Source organism: Marmota flaviventris, chromosome 19 (assembly GCF_047511675.1).
Source record: "Marmota flaviventris isolate mMarFla1 chromosome 19, mMarFla1.hap1, whole genome shotgun sequence".
Classification (NCBI taxonomy): domain Eukaryota; kingdom Metazoa; phylum Chordata; class Mammalia; order Rodentia; family Sciuridae; genus Marmota; species Marmota flaviventris.
Genome location: NC_092516.1, coordinates 7,266,307 through 7,280,848, shown reverse-complemented (window position 1 = coordinate 7,280,848; position 14,542 = coordinate 7,266,307). Strand labels below are relative to the sequence as shown.

Here is a 14,542-nt window from a genome sequence, read left to right as displayed (position 1 = left end):
CCCTTGTGCTGCCCCGAGAGGCTGGCAGAGGTCCCCCAAAGGGCAGTTCTGTGCTGGGCAAGGGCCTGTGCTGTGCCATAGATTGGGGAGGGGGCCACAGCGGCTGTCCCCTCCCTTTTCCTCTTGAGCAAGGGAGAGGCTGCTCTTCACCCGCACCCACGGGGACCGGCCTGGGCTGGCGCGGGCAGCAGGGCCCAGCAGTTATTGCACAGGGAGCAGCAGATAGGGACGGGCATCGCGGGGCGGCGCGTCTGCCCAGAGCCCTTGGGGCCCCCTGGCCGGGCGGCCCTCTAGGCAGGCTAGGCCCGGGCCAGGGGCGGGAGTTGTGCTTGTGCGGGGGCTGGCAGCACGGCCCGCCCCGCGTCGGGTCCGCCCGCGCCCGGAGCTGCCCATCCTGAGGTAAAGGTCAATGTGCAGGCCGGAGCCCGGGCGCTGCGGGCCCGACTTGGGCGGCCGCCTCACTCCAGCATGGCGTCCAGCTGGTCGGCCAGGTCGTCGAACATGCTGCCAATGTCGTCCAGGATGCTGCCGGTGCTCTTCTCTGCCACCGCGGACGGGCTGCGGGCGGCGCGCGTGAGCCAGGAAGAGCGCCCGGAGCCCTGCTCTCTGGCCCCGCCCGCCTCCGAGCCCCGCCCCGCCCTCCGGCCCCGCCCCGCCTCCGAGCCCCAGGGGCGCACCCCACCTACCGCGGGCCCTGCCCGTCTTCCTGCCGTATCTTCTCCTCTACCGCCTGCAGCGCTGCGGCCAGGCACGCGCTGGTCTCCTCCAGCTTCTGCCGCGCGCTGTCCCCGGGCGAGGCGCCGTCGGGGGCAATGGGGGCCCCGGCGGCAGCGGCGGCGGCGGCCCGCGGGGGCTTGGTGGGCACGAGTAGCGCGGGCGCACCCGGGGACGGAGGCTTGGCGGGGCTGGCGGTCAGTGAGGGTGGCGTGCTGGCCGGCTTTGCGAGGGCGGCTGGCGGCTGGCGCGCCGGCGAGGGCGCGGGCGATGGACTGGCGCTGCCCGACTGTAGCCCCGTCGCGGTCTTGGCGGGTTTAGGCGCCGTGGGCGGCGGCGGCGGCTTGGGGGAGACAGGCGGCGGCGTGCCGTGGGCTCTCTTCACCTCTGCGGGAAGGATCACGCTGGCACCCAGGGCGAGCGCAAGCCCTGCTGCTGCGCCCCAGCTCCCGCATGGTTAAGCCGAGACGCTGCCCCTCGCTCCAGCCCTCCCGCGGCCACCAAGGCACGCTCTGCCACGTGCAAACCTGTTCGCATCACCGCTTCAGAACCACCTTAACGTGTGACCTATTGCAGCCACACTGGCCCTCCAGTTGCTTGAATGCCTAAGGCCTTTACACCTCTATCCTTCTACCTGGGAGCCTCCCCTGCCTCCTGCACCTGAGTAGTTCTCCTCTTGGAGGGGGTCAGGGTCCTCCCTGCACAGATGTACTGCTCATGGGTCTCTGTGCTTTCTTGACTGAGAGCCAAGTCCACCTTTTCCCTCCCTGGGCTGTGACAGTTGCCAGTAGTGGATGAATGAGAGAGGGCTGTGAACACTCCAATCCCACCCAGGCAGGCATCATCAAATCCAAAAAAAGGAAAATCCCTCTGATTTGGGGTCCTACTGCCTCTACTCACCCTACCCTCCTGGCTCCCTGTACCTACCTGGGCTGCCAGGGCCTGGCAGTGGCACCTTCTTGGAGGCAGGTGTGGGTGAGCCCTGGATCTTGGGCACAGGCTGAGCCAAGACAGGCTTGGGAGAGACGGGTGGCTTTGCCGGCTTCCGGGCATCACTATCAGGCAAGGGAAGTGGGGGCAGGTGCATCAAGTCAATGGGTGGGGGTTCAGCAGGTGGGGGTGGTGGGGGCAGCTCTGGGGCTCCAGCCTGCTCCGAAGCTGGTCTGCGGCGCATGGTGGCCGAGCCATTCTGGTACACGGACAGTGGTGGGGGTGGCTCAGGCCCAGCTTCCCTTTCCTTGGCCTTGGGCCTGCGCTTGACTGTGTCAGACTCTGTTAGGATGAACTTGACATTCTCCTGCTGACTCTGCTTGGCCCGGATGCGCCTCTTGAGCGTGGCACTGGCCTCCACCCTGGCCAGTGGTGGGCCCTCCACACTCGCTTCACCCTTGGCTGGACCTCGAGGCCGCTGCCGGGCTGCACCATCTTCCACAAAGTGGCTTTGATCTTCTGGCTCCCCTGGCCCTCTGCGGGCTGTGGCCAGAAGTCCAGTGACAGGCCCACTGAGTGTGCGGCGCCTGTTTACCACCTCACCATCAGGTCCAATGGCCTCTTTGTGCTTCACTGAGGCCAGCACTGTGGCCACCCGGCCCGGCTCTGGACTGGCAGGCCGAGCTGTGTGGTGGCCCTCCGGTGGCCTTCTGGCAGCCCGTCCCCCACCCCCAATGGAAGACAGCTCAAGCATGGCTGCAATGCTCTTCACGCTGCCGGCACTGCCCGTGTCCACACTGCCAGCCAGATCGCTGGCCCGCCGGCGCTGTGCCCGGACTCCCAGCCGGCCATCTTCTATCTCAATATCTGGAGCTGGCTCATCAGCCAGGTTGGCACTGGCCATGGCTGAGCTGGAACGCTTGGGTGGAGGTGGTGGGGGTCCCTTCTTGCGGGGCCGCACAGCAAATGACTGGCTGCGGTTGACGTTCTTGTCAGTGCCAGCAGGTGCCCTCACTGAGTGACTACGGCCTACTCGCCGCTGGACTGTGGCATAGGGTCCAGCAGCAGTGGGCACTAGCAGCTCATCCCGCTCAGGCTCACTGTCAGATGCTGCGTAACGATTCAGGCTGTGGGCACGCTTCTTGGGCCGACCTGGCTCCAAGTCAGCCTCTGGGGGTAGGCACAGCGTGGGCACAGCCGCTGGCACAGGTGGGGGTGCAGGCCCTGGGGCAGCTGGCCCTGCCTCCCCTTCCACAGGCTGGGGTAGCACATAAGCAAAGCCACGGTGGGTGGGTGACTGAGGCAAGGAGCGGGGTGACATGGGTCGCTCCATTGGAGGCAGCAACTGTGGGGTGGGCTTCACCTTAGCCGTGGCTGGGGCTGGACCATGAGGTCCCCCGAGGGCCTGGGGAGAGCCTGGCTGGGCTTTGGTGGGAGTTTGAGGAGGCGTGAAGTGGCTGGCGCCTGGTGGAAGGACCTGCCTTGGCTTGCCGGGCACTGGAGGCACACTTGCCCTCTTGATGCTGTGGCCATGGCGGCCAGGCCGGGCCTCCTTGGGTGGGGTTCCAGGAGCTAGTCCCTCATCCAGTAGGTACTCCTGGCTTCGTGACATGGGACTGCCTGGTCCAGGGGGCCCGTCGCCCAGCAGCTCCTGAGAGCTGCTCATGTGCCGAGCCCGTCCACCCAAGCTGGGCTCCTGCCGCATGGTAGCTCTTGGGGTGGGCGGCAGGTGGTTGGAGGGCTTCTCAGCAGCAGCGGCACCCACCTCTGTTGGGCCAGTCATGGCTGCCTGCAGCTCACCACTGAGCTCACTGTCTTGAAAAGTGGTCATCTTAGGAGACTGGCAGTCAGCTGGGGCAGGCTCAGGTGGGGGCGGTGACTCAATGGCCATCGTTTCAAGCGACTGGGGTGCCTTCCGGCGCAGGGGTCCTCCCTCATACTTGGCGTATTCTGCTTTCTGCAGCTCTGCCAGCTTCCTCACTGCCAGCATTAACTTCTTCTGGTGTCCTGAGAGGGGAACACGGAGCAGGTCAAGCAGCCCCAGAGGAAGAGAGGGCAGGGGCTGGGGACAGAGCCTTACCGAGCTTGGTGATGCCAATCTCCTGCAGGTCCTCCCAGGTGATGTCAGTGATGAAGTCAATGTTCTCATAGCCGTTGTCCACCAGCACCTTGTAGTACTGGGCCAGGCCAATCATGGACAGCCACACAGCCAGGTTAGCCTACAGAGCAGGGGACACAGAGGGGCAGCCCAAGCCAGCTGCCCACACCTTGCCCAACTACTTAGAACAATTGGAAGAAGGAGCACTGGGCCAGCAGGGCACAGACAGACAGGAGGACAAATGGACAGGCCCAAGATGTCAGTATCGGAGACAGTATAGGTGCAGTGCCCCAGGCCAGCTCCTTAGCACAGCCACCAGGCACTGTTGTGCACACACGAGCTAACATACGCAAATGGACACGGGGGAGACCTATCCTCAGGACACTCTCCTTAGGTTTTAGGGGGAAGAAAACACTTCCTTGCCTGGTCAGGTGGCCAGGGGCACAGTGCCCTGAGGAGGCACCCATACACTGTGGACACAGACACACAGTGCTACCAGGATACAAGTACACCCTGCACACAGCACTCCCAGCCACACGCAGGCATTGCACCCCCTCCTGCCTCATGCTCACACTCCTGCCGTCTCCCCACCCACATCAGATGCATGGTCACACACGTGCCACATACACACCACACAGTCATATCACATGTGTGTGCAAATATCCACAAAAGTCTTCACCAAGAACTGCCTGTTTCCTGAGCTTCCAGCTGGATGTCACTCATGCACCAACACAGCACCCTCAGTCACACTGGTGACAGAGTGAGGCGAGGCCCATGGGACCCACACATGCTCCTGAGAGGACCCCTGAGCTGCTGACTGAGTGGATGAGCCAGGAGGTGGGGCAGGGATAAATGCAGACCCACTTGTCACAGACCCAGGGCCCTGCAAGGGTTTGGGTGGCCACTGGCACTTCTCCCACTGATGACTGGAGGCCTGCAGCTCAGTGTATGGCCCAAAGAACCAGCATCAGATTGGGTGGCCGGGCCCACTTTCAGCAAGCCCAGAAACTGTCACTTGATATGGGCACATCCCTATTAGCAACGGCATAGGCCATGGTCTGTGCAGATACCATGAGAAGGTTAGTCAGCTGTTGTCACAGGCCAGCACACATGGTAGAGCCTGTGTACGAGCATGCAGTTGTCAGTGTCTTTTGGAGCACATGCGGGGGTGTAGCTGGCATGTCCCGACATGGGCCCTCTGCAGCCTGCATGGATGCTCAATGGGCAGAGCTGTGCAGGTGCTGCCTGTGTATGGAGGGACACTCTACTGGTTTCAGGCTCCCCTCACCCTGAGAGGCCCCAGCCTAGGGAGCTGGTCCCAATGCCCTCATGGACAGAGGCTCTCCAGGCAACTCCCTGCTGGTGGGCCATCCACTGTCCACTTCCTAGAGCCCCAGAGGGCAGGTAAGGGCTGGAGGCAGGGAGGCTGGCTGTCTATCTGTCTGCCAGTCCTGGCTCGGCCACCAGGCTGTGGGGAGCCTTACAGGTTTGTGTTCAGGCAGCCAGTCAGGGATGCTCAGGCCGCTGATCTCTGCTGTGATCTTCTTCCGGTGGCCTGGCTTAGTGACACCAATGGCCGTGAGGTCCTAGGCACAGAAGAGGCCTGTTGGCAGGAGGCAGGGACCTGTCTGAAAAGGGGTGAGGTGGTCGGGTGGCTGCAGCTGCTCACCTCAGGAGTCATGCGGCTGATGGTGGGCAGGTCGTAGCCGGCGCTGGTGAAGTTGGGGGCGTAGAGCTGGAGCTGAAATGTGGCGAGCCACTGGCTGACTGCCTCGGCACTCTGGAAGACACAAGGCACCGGCTACAGCCCGCCCACGCCGGGCCTGCTCCCCAGCCACCACAGCACCTCCTTCTTTGCTTGGCTGGCGGGCAACGGAGCGCTGATCTGCCATCCATGGTCCATCTGCAGCCAGGCCTGGGTGAGCCTGGCACCGGCGCTCCAGCTGCCGTCAGCACTCGACCTGCCATCCTCGACCCTGAGCATCCTCAGCCCTCCAGCCTTCTTCTGTGAGCTCCTCCAGGAGGGTGCATCCAGCTGCTGTTCATGTCACAGCCTCCCTAAACTTCCCCCCATTTCTGCACCAGGGACACCCATACCATCTTGGGGAGGCAGGTAGTGTGGCCCCATGTGAGGGGGCTCTAGTGGACAGTGGCCTCCGTTTGGGCTGCTCGGTGCTCCACAGGCAGGGGTGCCTCGCCTCCTCTGCTGTGCAGGACTCAGCCATCAGTTCACACCTCCCAACACACAGGCACATGCATACACAACCCGCTGCACCCACACACACTCGTGTCTCACACCCATCCTCTTCCATCTGTGCAACCACACACATGCATATCTGTCTCATGGCTGCACCATTCCACACACACCCCTATGTACCTCCACAAGTGTGCACACGCTAGCTCACAGCCTACACAAGTGGACAACACCTATACACTCGTGTGTGCACATGTGACGCACACACAGACTAACAGACAGATAGGACAGTCTGGCCTGTCGAAGCCCCTTGCCGCTGCTGTGGCCAGACCAGACAGGCTACGTGGGGGTTATTTAGACTGTCAGCCCCACCCTCGTGAGACCAGCCATGGGAGCCAGCTCAGGCCCTGTACCTTGCCCTCTGAGGCAGGCTCCAGCTTCTTGGGCAGCTGCTCCCCGTAGACTTGCCCAGTGTGGGCTGCTGGAGGTTGGGACCGGGCAGTACCTGGTAAAGACAGGGGATAGCAAGGCAGGGGCTGCTCAGGGTCACCTTCCTGGCAAGCCAGTGCAGCTAGGTCCTTGTTCTTACCTGTAGAGCCCTCTGGAGGCTTGATGGGGCTGTCCCCTGGGCTGGACTCAGAGACAGGCTTCTGGGAAAGCACAGTTGCCAGGAGCTACGACCGAGAAGCCAGCTCATAAGTGCTGCTCCAGGCCAGGCCACCATGGCTGCCCTGGCCCCAGCCACCACCCCGACTGACCTTGACCCCTTCAGAGCCTGCATGCAGGGCATGAGCTCCACTGCCTCGGCTACCAGCCACACTGCTCAAACTGCCACTGCGGTCACCACCTGCCAGCACAGGGAGCATAAGGTGCCCAGCAGAAGTGCCACCACCCCAGCCCTCCAAAGGACCCAGCACACCTGCAGAAGGCTTCCTTAGCACCCAGATCTCCTCTGGGGGTGCAGAGGGCCCTGACGAGCCACCTCCCTGGGGTGGGCTTGGCTCACTGCCTGCTCGGGAACCTGTAGGACAAGCACAGCTTCCCTGAGCTCCGGGTACACCCAGGTGGGCCCTGACACAGAGTGGGGCAGAGCAGAGGTGGCACACACATGCACGCACATACACACAGCTGAAAGACCCTCAGGAGACCCCAGATATTTCAGACCAAGAGAAAGTGGTCAAGGGAACCCAGAACCAGGTGTCCTGTGGTCCTACAAGCAAAGGGGCTGAGGACTCTTGGAGGATATGACCTTCTCTGAGCTGGGGCACAGGAAACAAGCTGCTCAGGAGCCCGAGGCCAGGGCTACCATCCAGGAACTAGATGACTATGGGTGACTGGCCATACCTCCTACTGCTCCCCTCTGCCCTCTTGCCCCACCTATCAATCTCCACATCCTCTGCAAAAGGTAAACGGATCCCTTGCCTCCCTGAAACCAGGTCAGGGGGCTTCCCAACCTGGTCCTGCATTCCCTTCCCAACTCACTCTTCTTCAGCCAAGCTGCCCCTGCTGCCCCTGCTCCTCTAGGTGACAAGTTCCTTTCTGCCTCTGTGCCTTCCCATGTGTGGTTCCAGCTGCCTGAACTGCTCTGCTGGTAGACAGCCCCTCCTACCTCTCCCTAACTAAAGCCAGCCTCTCTCCGTGTTCTCTGGTTGGTATGCTTCCCTCTGTGTTGACTTCGCTGTCTCTTGTTCCTTCCCACTCCACAGCAAGCCCCTTAAGAGCAAGAACAGTGTCTGAAACTCCTGTGTCCCTAATGGCCAGCTCCAACCAGAACATAGCAGGCATGCAATATTTGTGGAATAAATGAAAGAATGCATATAGGGAGCGGGCAAGGAGACAGCCCACAGGACACGCTGCTGGATCTGAGCAGCGGCTAGAATGCTGACCCTGCCTTGTCACCAGCATGCCAGAGCATGTGTGTTGCTTTCTGGCCCCTATGCTCAGGCCCAGAGGCTCCTGCCTATAACCTCCCAGGGTTGGGAGAGACTTGCCTGCTCGCTTGATGATAGCCTCACCCAAAGAGGAAGGGAAGTAGCCCACTCGGTCATTGCCTGTTCTGTTGTCATGAATACAGCCCTTCCACCGGCCATCTGGATGCTGCTCCAGGACCTGGCCAAATATGTGGAGGAACATGCTTCGGAGAGACATCCCTTCATGGGGGGCCTGCCCAGCACTCCTACCCCAAATGCTATGGGAGGGTGTTCTGGGTAAGCCTGCCCCAGTCCCACCCACCCCTGCCACAGCAGCCCCAGGGACTGTCCTCACTGTGATGATGTCCCCGGCCTTCACGTTGAGGCTGGTCAGATCATAATTGTTGCAATAATCCTTGGTCGCCCGGACCTGCAGGGCTGCCGAGGCCTCTGGGGATACAGGAGGTGGACCCCCCAGTCCTGCAAGCTGCCCTCCCAGGCCCCACCCCAGCCCTTGGCCCCATCTGGGCCCACCTCGCAGCAGCTGCTTGATCTCCTTGCTGGCTTGGGATGTGGTGAACTGATGCACAATGTCCAGTGCCGTCTGGCTATAGGTGTTCCTCACCTGGGCATTGATCCCGCTCTGTGGAAGGGCAAGGCCCTGTCAGGAGCCCCATGCCCCTGCCTGGACCCCATTTCCCCCACGCCCTAGACTCACATCCAATAGCAGTCGAACAACTTCTGTCTTCCCACAGAGTGCAGCCTCGTGCAGGGCCGTGCCAGACTTGGTCTGGCGGTTAATGTCAATGCCGGCTTGGAGGAGGAGTCTGGTGGCAAAAGCCAGCAGGGCCTTTAGCAGGAACTCTCCTCCCCAGCACCCTCAGGCCAGGCCTCAGTTCCTGGGTCCCCAACTGCCTGCTCAGGTCAGAGGTCAAGCTAGCCCTGCCCTCTGTCACTGACTACAATCGTATCTGATGTTTACCAAGCACCTGTCAAAGTGTCCATCCCTTGCTGACCCCCAAGGTTATTTTCTTGTCCAATTCTGATGTAGTCCCTGTGAGCTCCACTGTATGGATGAAGAAACTGAGGTTCAGACAAGTTAAGTGCCTCTCTGAGCTCAACCAGCAAATGGCAGGGCCAGGATAGATTCTAGGCTGACAAGATATAGAAGACCCTTCCCCAGCTGGGCACAATGGCCTGTAATCCCAGCTACCTGGGAGGCTGAGGCAGGAGGTTCCAAGCCAACCTCAGTAACTTAGTGAGCCCCTAAACAACTTAGTGAGACCCTGCCTCAAAATTTAAAAGGGGGGGCAGGGGGACAGGAATTGTGGCTCAGTGGTTAAGTGCCCCTGAGTTCAATCTCTGGTATCAATCAATCAATTACAAATAGGGCTGGGGAGGTAGCTCAGTGGCAAAGCACCCTAGGTTAAATCTCCAATACCAAAAAAAGGAAACAAACAAAACCCTTTCCCAGTCCCTCCTGCTTATCCTTTATTCGGCAGCTGAAGGCCATACTCAGAAGCCTGACCATAAAACTATGGCTTCTGGGAGGCTCCTCTTATCCCCAGGCCAGAGGCAGAAACCCTGAGCTCTTGGATGCTGTCAAGCCCCAGGGATCCTGAGGTTTGGTCCTATCGCTGTTAATAGCCATACCTGATGATGTCAATGTGGCCATTCTTGGCTGCGAGGTGCAGGGGGCTGGTGCCGTTGGGGTCAGTGGTGTCTCCTGGGCGGGGCTCCAGCAAGGCCGCACACATATTGCTGCTCAGGAGCAGCTGGACCACCTTGAAGGAGGGGTCAGGGCAGGTAGGCCCTGGCTTGGGGCTTCCCCAACCCCCATCCCAGGTGAAGAGGACAGGTAGGTGGAGTCCCACTCAGCTCCCTGAGGAGACTTACCCCAACACGGCCGAACTCACAGGCCAGGTCCAGGGGCGTCTTCCCAGAGTTGTCCACCATGCATGGGTTGGATTGGTGCTGCAGCAGCATCTCTGACTGCAGGCCCATGGCACAGTCAGTCCCAGGCATCACCAGCCCCACTGCCCTGCCCACCCTGCCACCCCACACAGCCTCACCACATCATAATGACCGTGCTGGGCCGCCAGGTGCAGGGGGATGTGGCCCTCATCAGATGGGATGTTCACCGCCGAGCCCGCCTTCAGCACCAGTTTCATGGGCTCCTTCCGGCCTTGCCAGGCTGCATAGTGCAAAGGCCGCATGCCTGGGAGCAGCAGGGCTGTTGGGAGCTGACCCCTGACCCAGAATACAACCCTGATCTTATAACATCCTGCTTTGATGGAGATATCAGCCATCCAGGCTGCAAGGACCCCACCCTGACTTTGACCCCCTGTCCTTGGCCTTGAGGCCCTGGAGCAGGCTTGCCTTTGTTGTCCTTGATGTCCACAGCAGCCTGAGCCTCCAGCAGCAGGGTGATTAGTTCTGTGTTGCCATTCAGGGCTGCATGGTGCAGGGCTGAGAAGCTGAGCAGGCAAAGGACAAGTCTAGGAGAGGACCAGGCACCTGGCCTTGCCCAGAGCCTACCTAACCCATGGTGCCACCACCTGGCTGAGAGAACTCACCCATCTGGATCCTGGAAGTTGACATTGATCTTCTTGGTGGATCCTAGGAGTTCTGGGGGAAGAAGGAGACATGGTTGAGGGGAGGCTCTGCCCGGCCCCTCCAAGTAGCCTAAAAGCAGGGGAGGTGGTGGCCAACTCCCTGGTGGGCTCTAAATCAGGGTCTTAGTCTATGAACATGCACTTGGTTCCAGGTGCCAACTTTTGGGGCCTTAGTTTCCCATTGCACGGAGATAGGGAGCGGGTGTTCACTGAACTAAGCACTGCGGGCTGTCCTGACCTGGGAGCAGGAAACAAGACCATGCACCCACATGGGCTTACACATGTGCACACACACCCTCTCCCTCAGGACGCTGGCTGAGCACCTGCCACTGGTGGGAGGGAGAGAGCCAGCCCCATCTGTCTCTCAGAAGGACCCAGATGGGGCCGGGGGTGGCCAAGGAGATTGGAACACCGGAAATGGGGTATCTCTGGGAGAAAAGTTGGTACAGCTCCCCACTGCCATCCCTGGATGGCCCTGGGGAGGAGCTTTACACCTGCAGGGCAGAAAGGGAAGCAGGCAAGCAATCCAGGACACTAAGCAATCCTATGTTGGCCTCCCTGCTCCACAGGGTCCTGCTCAGACCCCAGGCTCAAACCTCTTATAGCCCTGAAGGGACAACAGCTTCCCTTTGGGGCTAAGTCTCCTCCTGGGACCTCTCTCATTCTGGCTTCACCAGCTGCCTAACAGAGGAGGAGAGCCCACCAATGCTTTCCCAGTGGGCTCAAGTCCACCAGGACCTGGGCCAACCCCCTGCCTGTCTGGGCCATGGTTACATAACCCGTTTGTGGGTCAGTCACTCCATGAGGTGGGGCTGGCAAGACAGAAGCCCCTTTGTCCAGGCCCAGGATAGGAGTGGGGGTAGGGACCTGAGGGCAAGGGATCCAAGGGAGTCGAGTCACAGAGACCCAGCTGCAGGGCTCTGCTCTGGTGCAGACTCGGCTGTGGGACACAGGGTATGGGTCCCCCAGTGACTCTCTTGAAATCCATGAAGTCAGAGGGACCTGAACTCATCTTTACTCAGTCACTTAGTAGCCTGTGGCCCTGGCCTCTGGCTTCCCCCATGAGCAGAGAAAGGCAGCAGGCCATGCCGAGGCGCAAGGGCATTTCCGGACAGCAGGCACTATAAATGCTAGCCGTGCGGGAATCCCACCCCCGCCGTCCCGTGGGGGTCTCCTGGGCAGAGTGAAGGCATTTCTACTCCCCAGCCATCCCCTCTGCTCAGACGCTGCTGGCGCCAGTATCCATCTCAGTTGGCAACAGAGCCGCTCTCCCCATCCGTGGCCAAGGCCACAGCCTTGGAGTCTAGCTGGGGTCTTTCTCAGGCAGTTATGTAGCATCCTCAGGTCAATGCCATCCACTTCAGTGCCACTTCAAGACTCACTCTGAGCACACTCAGGATCCTTCACTGCTCAGCTTCTCACCATGTCATGGTCACCAGGGGCACTGCTCCCAGGACCCCTAACTACCCTTGCCTCCCCACCAGCATCCCTACTCTCTCCCTGTGCCACTTGATCTGTCCTCTGTACCCACTAGTCAAAGCCCAGGAGACCCTCCAGCGCCCATCTCACTGGGTGGAGACTAGAGTCAGACAATGGCGTTACAGGACACGCTCCCTGCTCTTCTCCGACCTCTCTACCCTCCTTGATGTTCCTTCCACACAGGCTGCGCTGCCATGGGGCCTCGGGACCTTTGCACACATGGAGTCTAAGTGTGGACTACTCTTCCCGCGTTGTCCCCATGGTGCTCCCTTCACACCCCCCAGGTACAGAGGCTGCCTGCTCAGCAGGGCACTCCATGGCAACCCTTCCCCTCCCACATCTGCTGCATTCTTCTCTTTAGACCTCGTTGCTGCCCCCTTGTCACATCTACTTATTAACATCCACGCCATCCCTCTCTACCATTGAACTATGTGCTCCCAGAGGACAAGGGCTCTTGTCCACTGTGCTCAAAGCTGCACCCTCAGTGGCTGAAACAGCACCTGCCACTACTAGATGCTTAGTCAGTCACTGAACTGATATCCTTGTTCTATACAGTGTCCATCACCAGGGCCAGCTTCATGAGCATGTGACTGCACGGTTACTCAGAAGGGCCCCATGCCTGAAATTTGATTTTTTTTTCCAGTACTGGGGATTGTACCCAGGGGTGTTCTATCACTGGACTATATCCCTAGCCATTTCTTTTGCTTTCTATCTTTCCATCTTTTTTTTTTTTTTTCTTTCTTTCTTTTTTCTTTTTGTGTGGGTATATGTGTGTGTGGTACCAGGGATCAAACCCAGGAGGCACTTAACCATTGAGTCACATCCCTAGCCCTTTTTTTATTTTTTATTAGAGTCAAGGTCTTGTTGAGTTGCTTAGGCCTCACTAAATTGAGAGGCAGGCTTTGAACTCATGATCCTCCCACCTCAGCCCCCCCCCAGTCACTGGGATTACTGGGATTGAATTTAGGGACACTCAACCACTGAGCCACATCCCCAGCCCCATCTTATATTTAGAGACAGGGTCTCACTGAGTTGCTAAGGGCCTTGCCATGGCTGAGGCTGGCTTTGAGCTTGTGATCCTCTTGTCTCAGCCTCCGGAGCTGCTGGGATTACAGGTGTGCACCACAGCACCGGCTCTATTTTTTATTTTAAGATAGGGTCTCCTCGCCAGGTTGCTGGGCTCTAATTTACAATCCCCGTGCGTCAGCCTCCCAGCTACCTGGGATTACAGGCATGAACCACCATGCCCAGATGAAATTTAATTTCTGGATAAGGGCCCTGCATTTTCATTTTGTATAGGGCCCTATAAACTATGTGGCTGGACCTGCCACAATCTCCTGCCATGAGCTGTGAGGAGTGAGGACATCTAACCCAGGGTGATGTTTAGGATGCTCTGCCCCCTACTCTTCTGAACTCCAATGTAGCTAGCTTTTAGCATATCCTAAGACTTCCCAAAGCCAGGCCCTCTATTCCCTCCTACGTGGGGCCTCCAGGCAGCTGTGGATGAGACTGGAGCCCACAGCCAAGTCTTCCTGCTCACCTGGCCACACCTGCAGGTGCTGACAGTTCAGATGGGCTTGGAAGCCAAAGTCCAGAAAGTGACATGGGCACCAGTGGGGAGGAGTCTCCATTACAAAAGGGACCACCCCCACCAGAGGAGGGTCACCTTACTAAGGTCATCTGCCTGTAGTCTCATCAGGAAGAAAAGTGGTGACAGGAGATAGTGAGCAGGCTGATGTCTCAGGAGGCCTCATACTGCCTGCAGGGGACACTAGGTACCCAGGAGGGTCCCAGGACTGAAGAGGGCCTAGGACTGGGAAGGCTGTCCCACACAGAGACAGTTTCTCTGAATGAAGTGGCTGAAAAGGGCTGGGGAAGTGGGGTAGGGCAATTGTGGGCCAAGCTGAATGTCCTGGGAGGCCCTTTCCCTGAGGTCACAAAGTCCTATGCATTCTATATCAGTAAAAACTCCGCTCCCCAATCTGCCCTATAGCTTGGGACTCCATTTCTCATGACCCTAGCCCTCTAATTGCTCTCCTGAGACTACCCCCACCTTTGGGGTCAGATCCACACTCCAGGCTGGAAGGAAACTCTTAGTGGGCCAAGGTGAGAGGGAGGCCTGCAGAGGCCCAGGGTGTTCAGGGAATTCCTCCAGGACGTCCTGGGGAAGGGAGGTTGGGCTAGAGGCCAGGGAAGGGCTCCTCCACGGCAGCAGAAGGGCAGCCCTGGTCCTGCATTTTCCCTTCCAAGCAGTCTCTTCTTCCTCAAGGACAATTGCTAAGTGTGCAAGGGGAGGCTCCCTTCAAGGCAGGGTGGGGGGCTGACAGAGCCTGGGGTGACAGCAGCTGTCAGGCAGAAGGAAGGAGAGGGATCAAGGACACAAGCATGGTGGGAACACCTCTGGGCTCCTTGAGGGGGGCTTGAGGACAGTGCTGGATGCCCCCAGCCCAGTGGCCTAAACTCCAGCTGTACTTTGCTGAATCAAAATACATCTTACTCCAAAGCAGGCCAGCGTTGCCATGACAACTGTGCTAATTCATGGAGGGATTTCTCTGTCTGATTTATTACACCCGCCCCTGTGAGTCAGAGAGCACAGATACAG

The 14,542-nt window shown here is 59.4% G+C and overlaps 1 protein-coding gene across 1 annotated transcript; it reads right to left on the bottom strand.

The window, feature by feature from the left end:
* Positions 1-339: 339 nt before the first annotated feature.
* Positions 340-10,064, bottom strand: Caskin1 (CASK interacting protein 1). The gene is made up of 17 exons (XM_027940924.2): positions 9,919-10,064; positions 9,743-9,838; positions 9,500-9,630; positions 8,565-8,673; positions 8,381-8,489; positions 8,202-8,296; positions 7,928-8,045; positions 6,856-6,957; positions 6,695-6,783; positions 6,526-6,610; positions 6,350-6,441; positions 5,412-5,522; positions 5,227-5,328; positions 3,725-3,863; positions 1,642-3,651; positions 687-1,101; positions 340-558 (listed from the first exon to the last, which is right to left on the bottom strand). Exons 1-17 carry the CDS (start codon positions 10,060-10,062, stop codon positions 459-461), a joined length of 4,047 nt encoding a protein of 1,348 aa, XP_027796725.2. The 5' UTR covers positions 10,063-10,064; the 3' UTR covers positions 340-458.
* Between the last annotated feature and the right edge of the window lie 4,478 nt (positions 10,065-14,542).

Bases quoted from the DNA above. Each gene is read 5' to 3' on its own strand.
- Caskin1 (XM_027940924.2), bottom strand. From the start codon at position 10,062: ATGCGGCCTTTGCACTATGCAGCCTGGCAAGGCCGGAAGGAGCCCATG. The intron at 8,490-8,564 runs GTGAGTCTAGGG...GCCCTTCCACAG, and splicing joins TTGTTCGACTGCTATTGGAT to AGCGGGATCAATGCCCAGGT. The intron at 8,046-8,201 runs GTGAGGACAGTC...ATATTTGGCCAG, and splicing joins AGGCCGGGGACATCATCACA to GTCCTGGAGCAGCATCCAGA.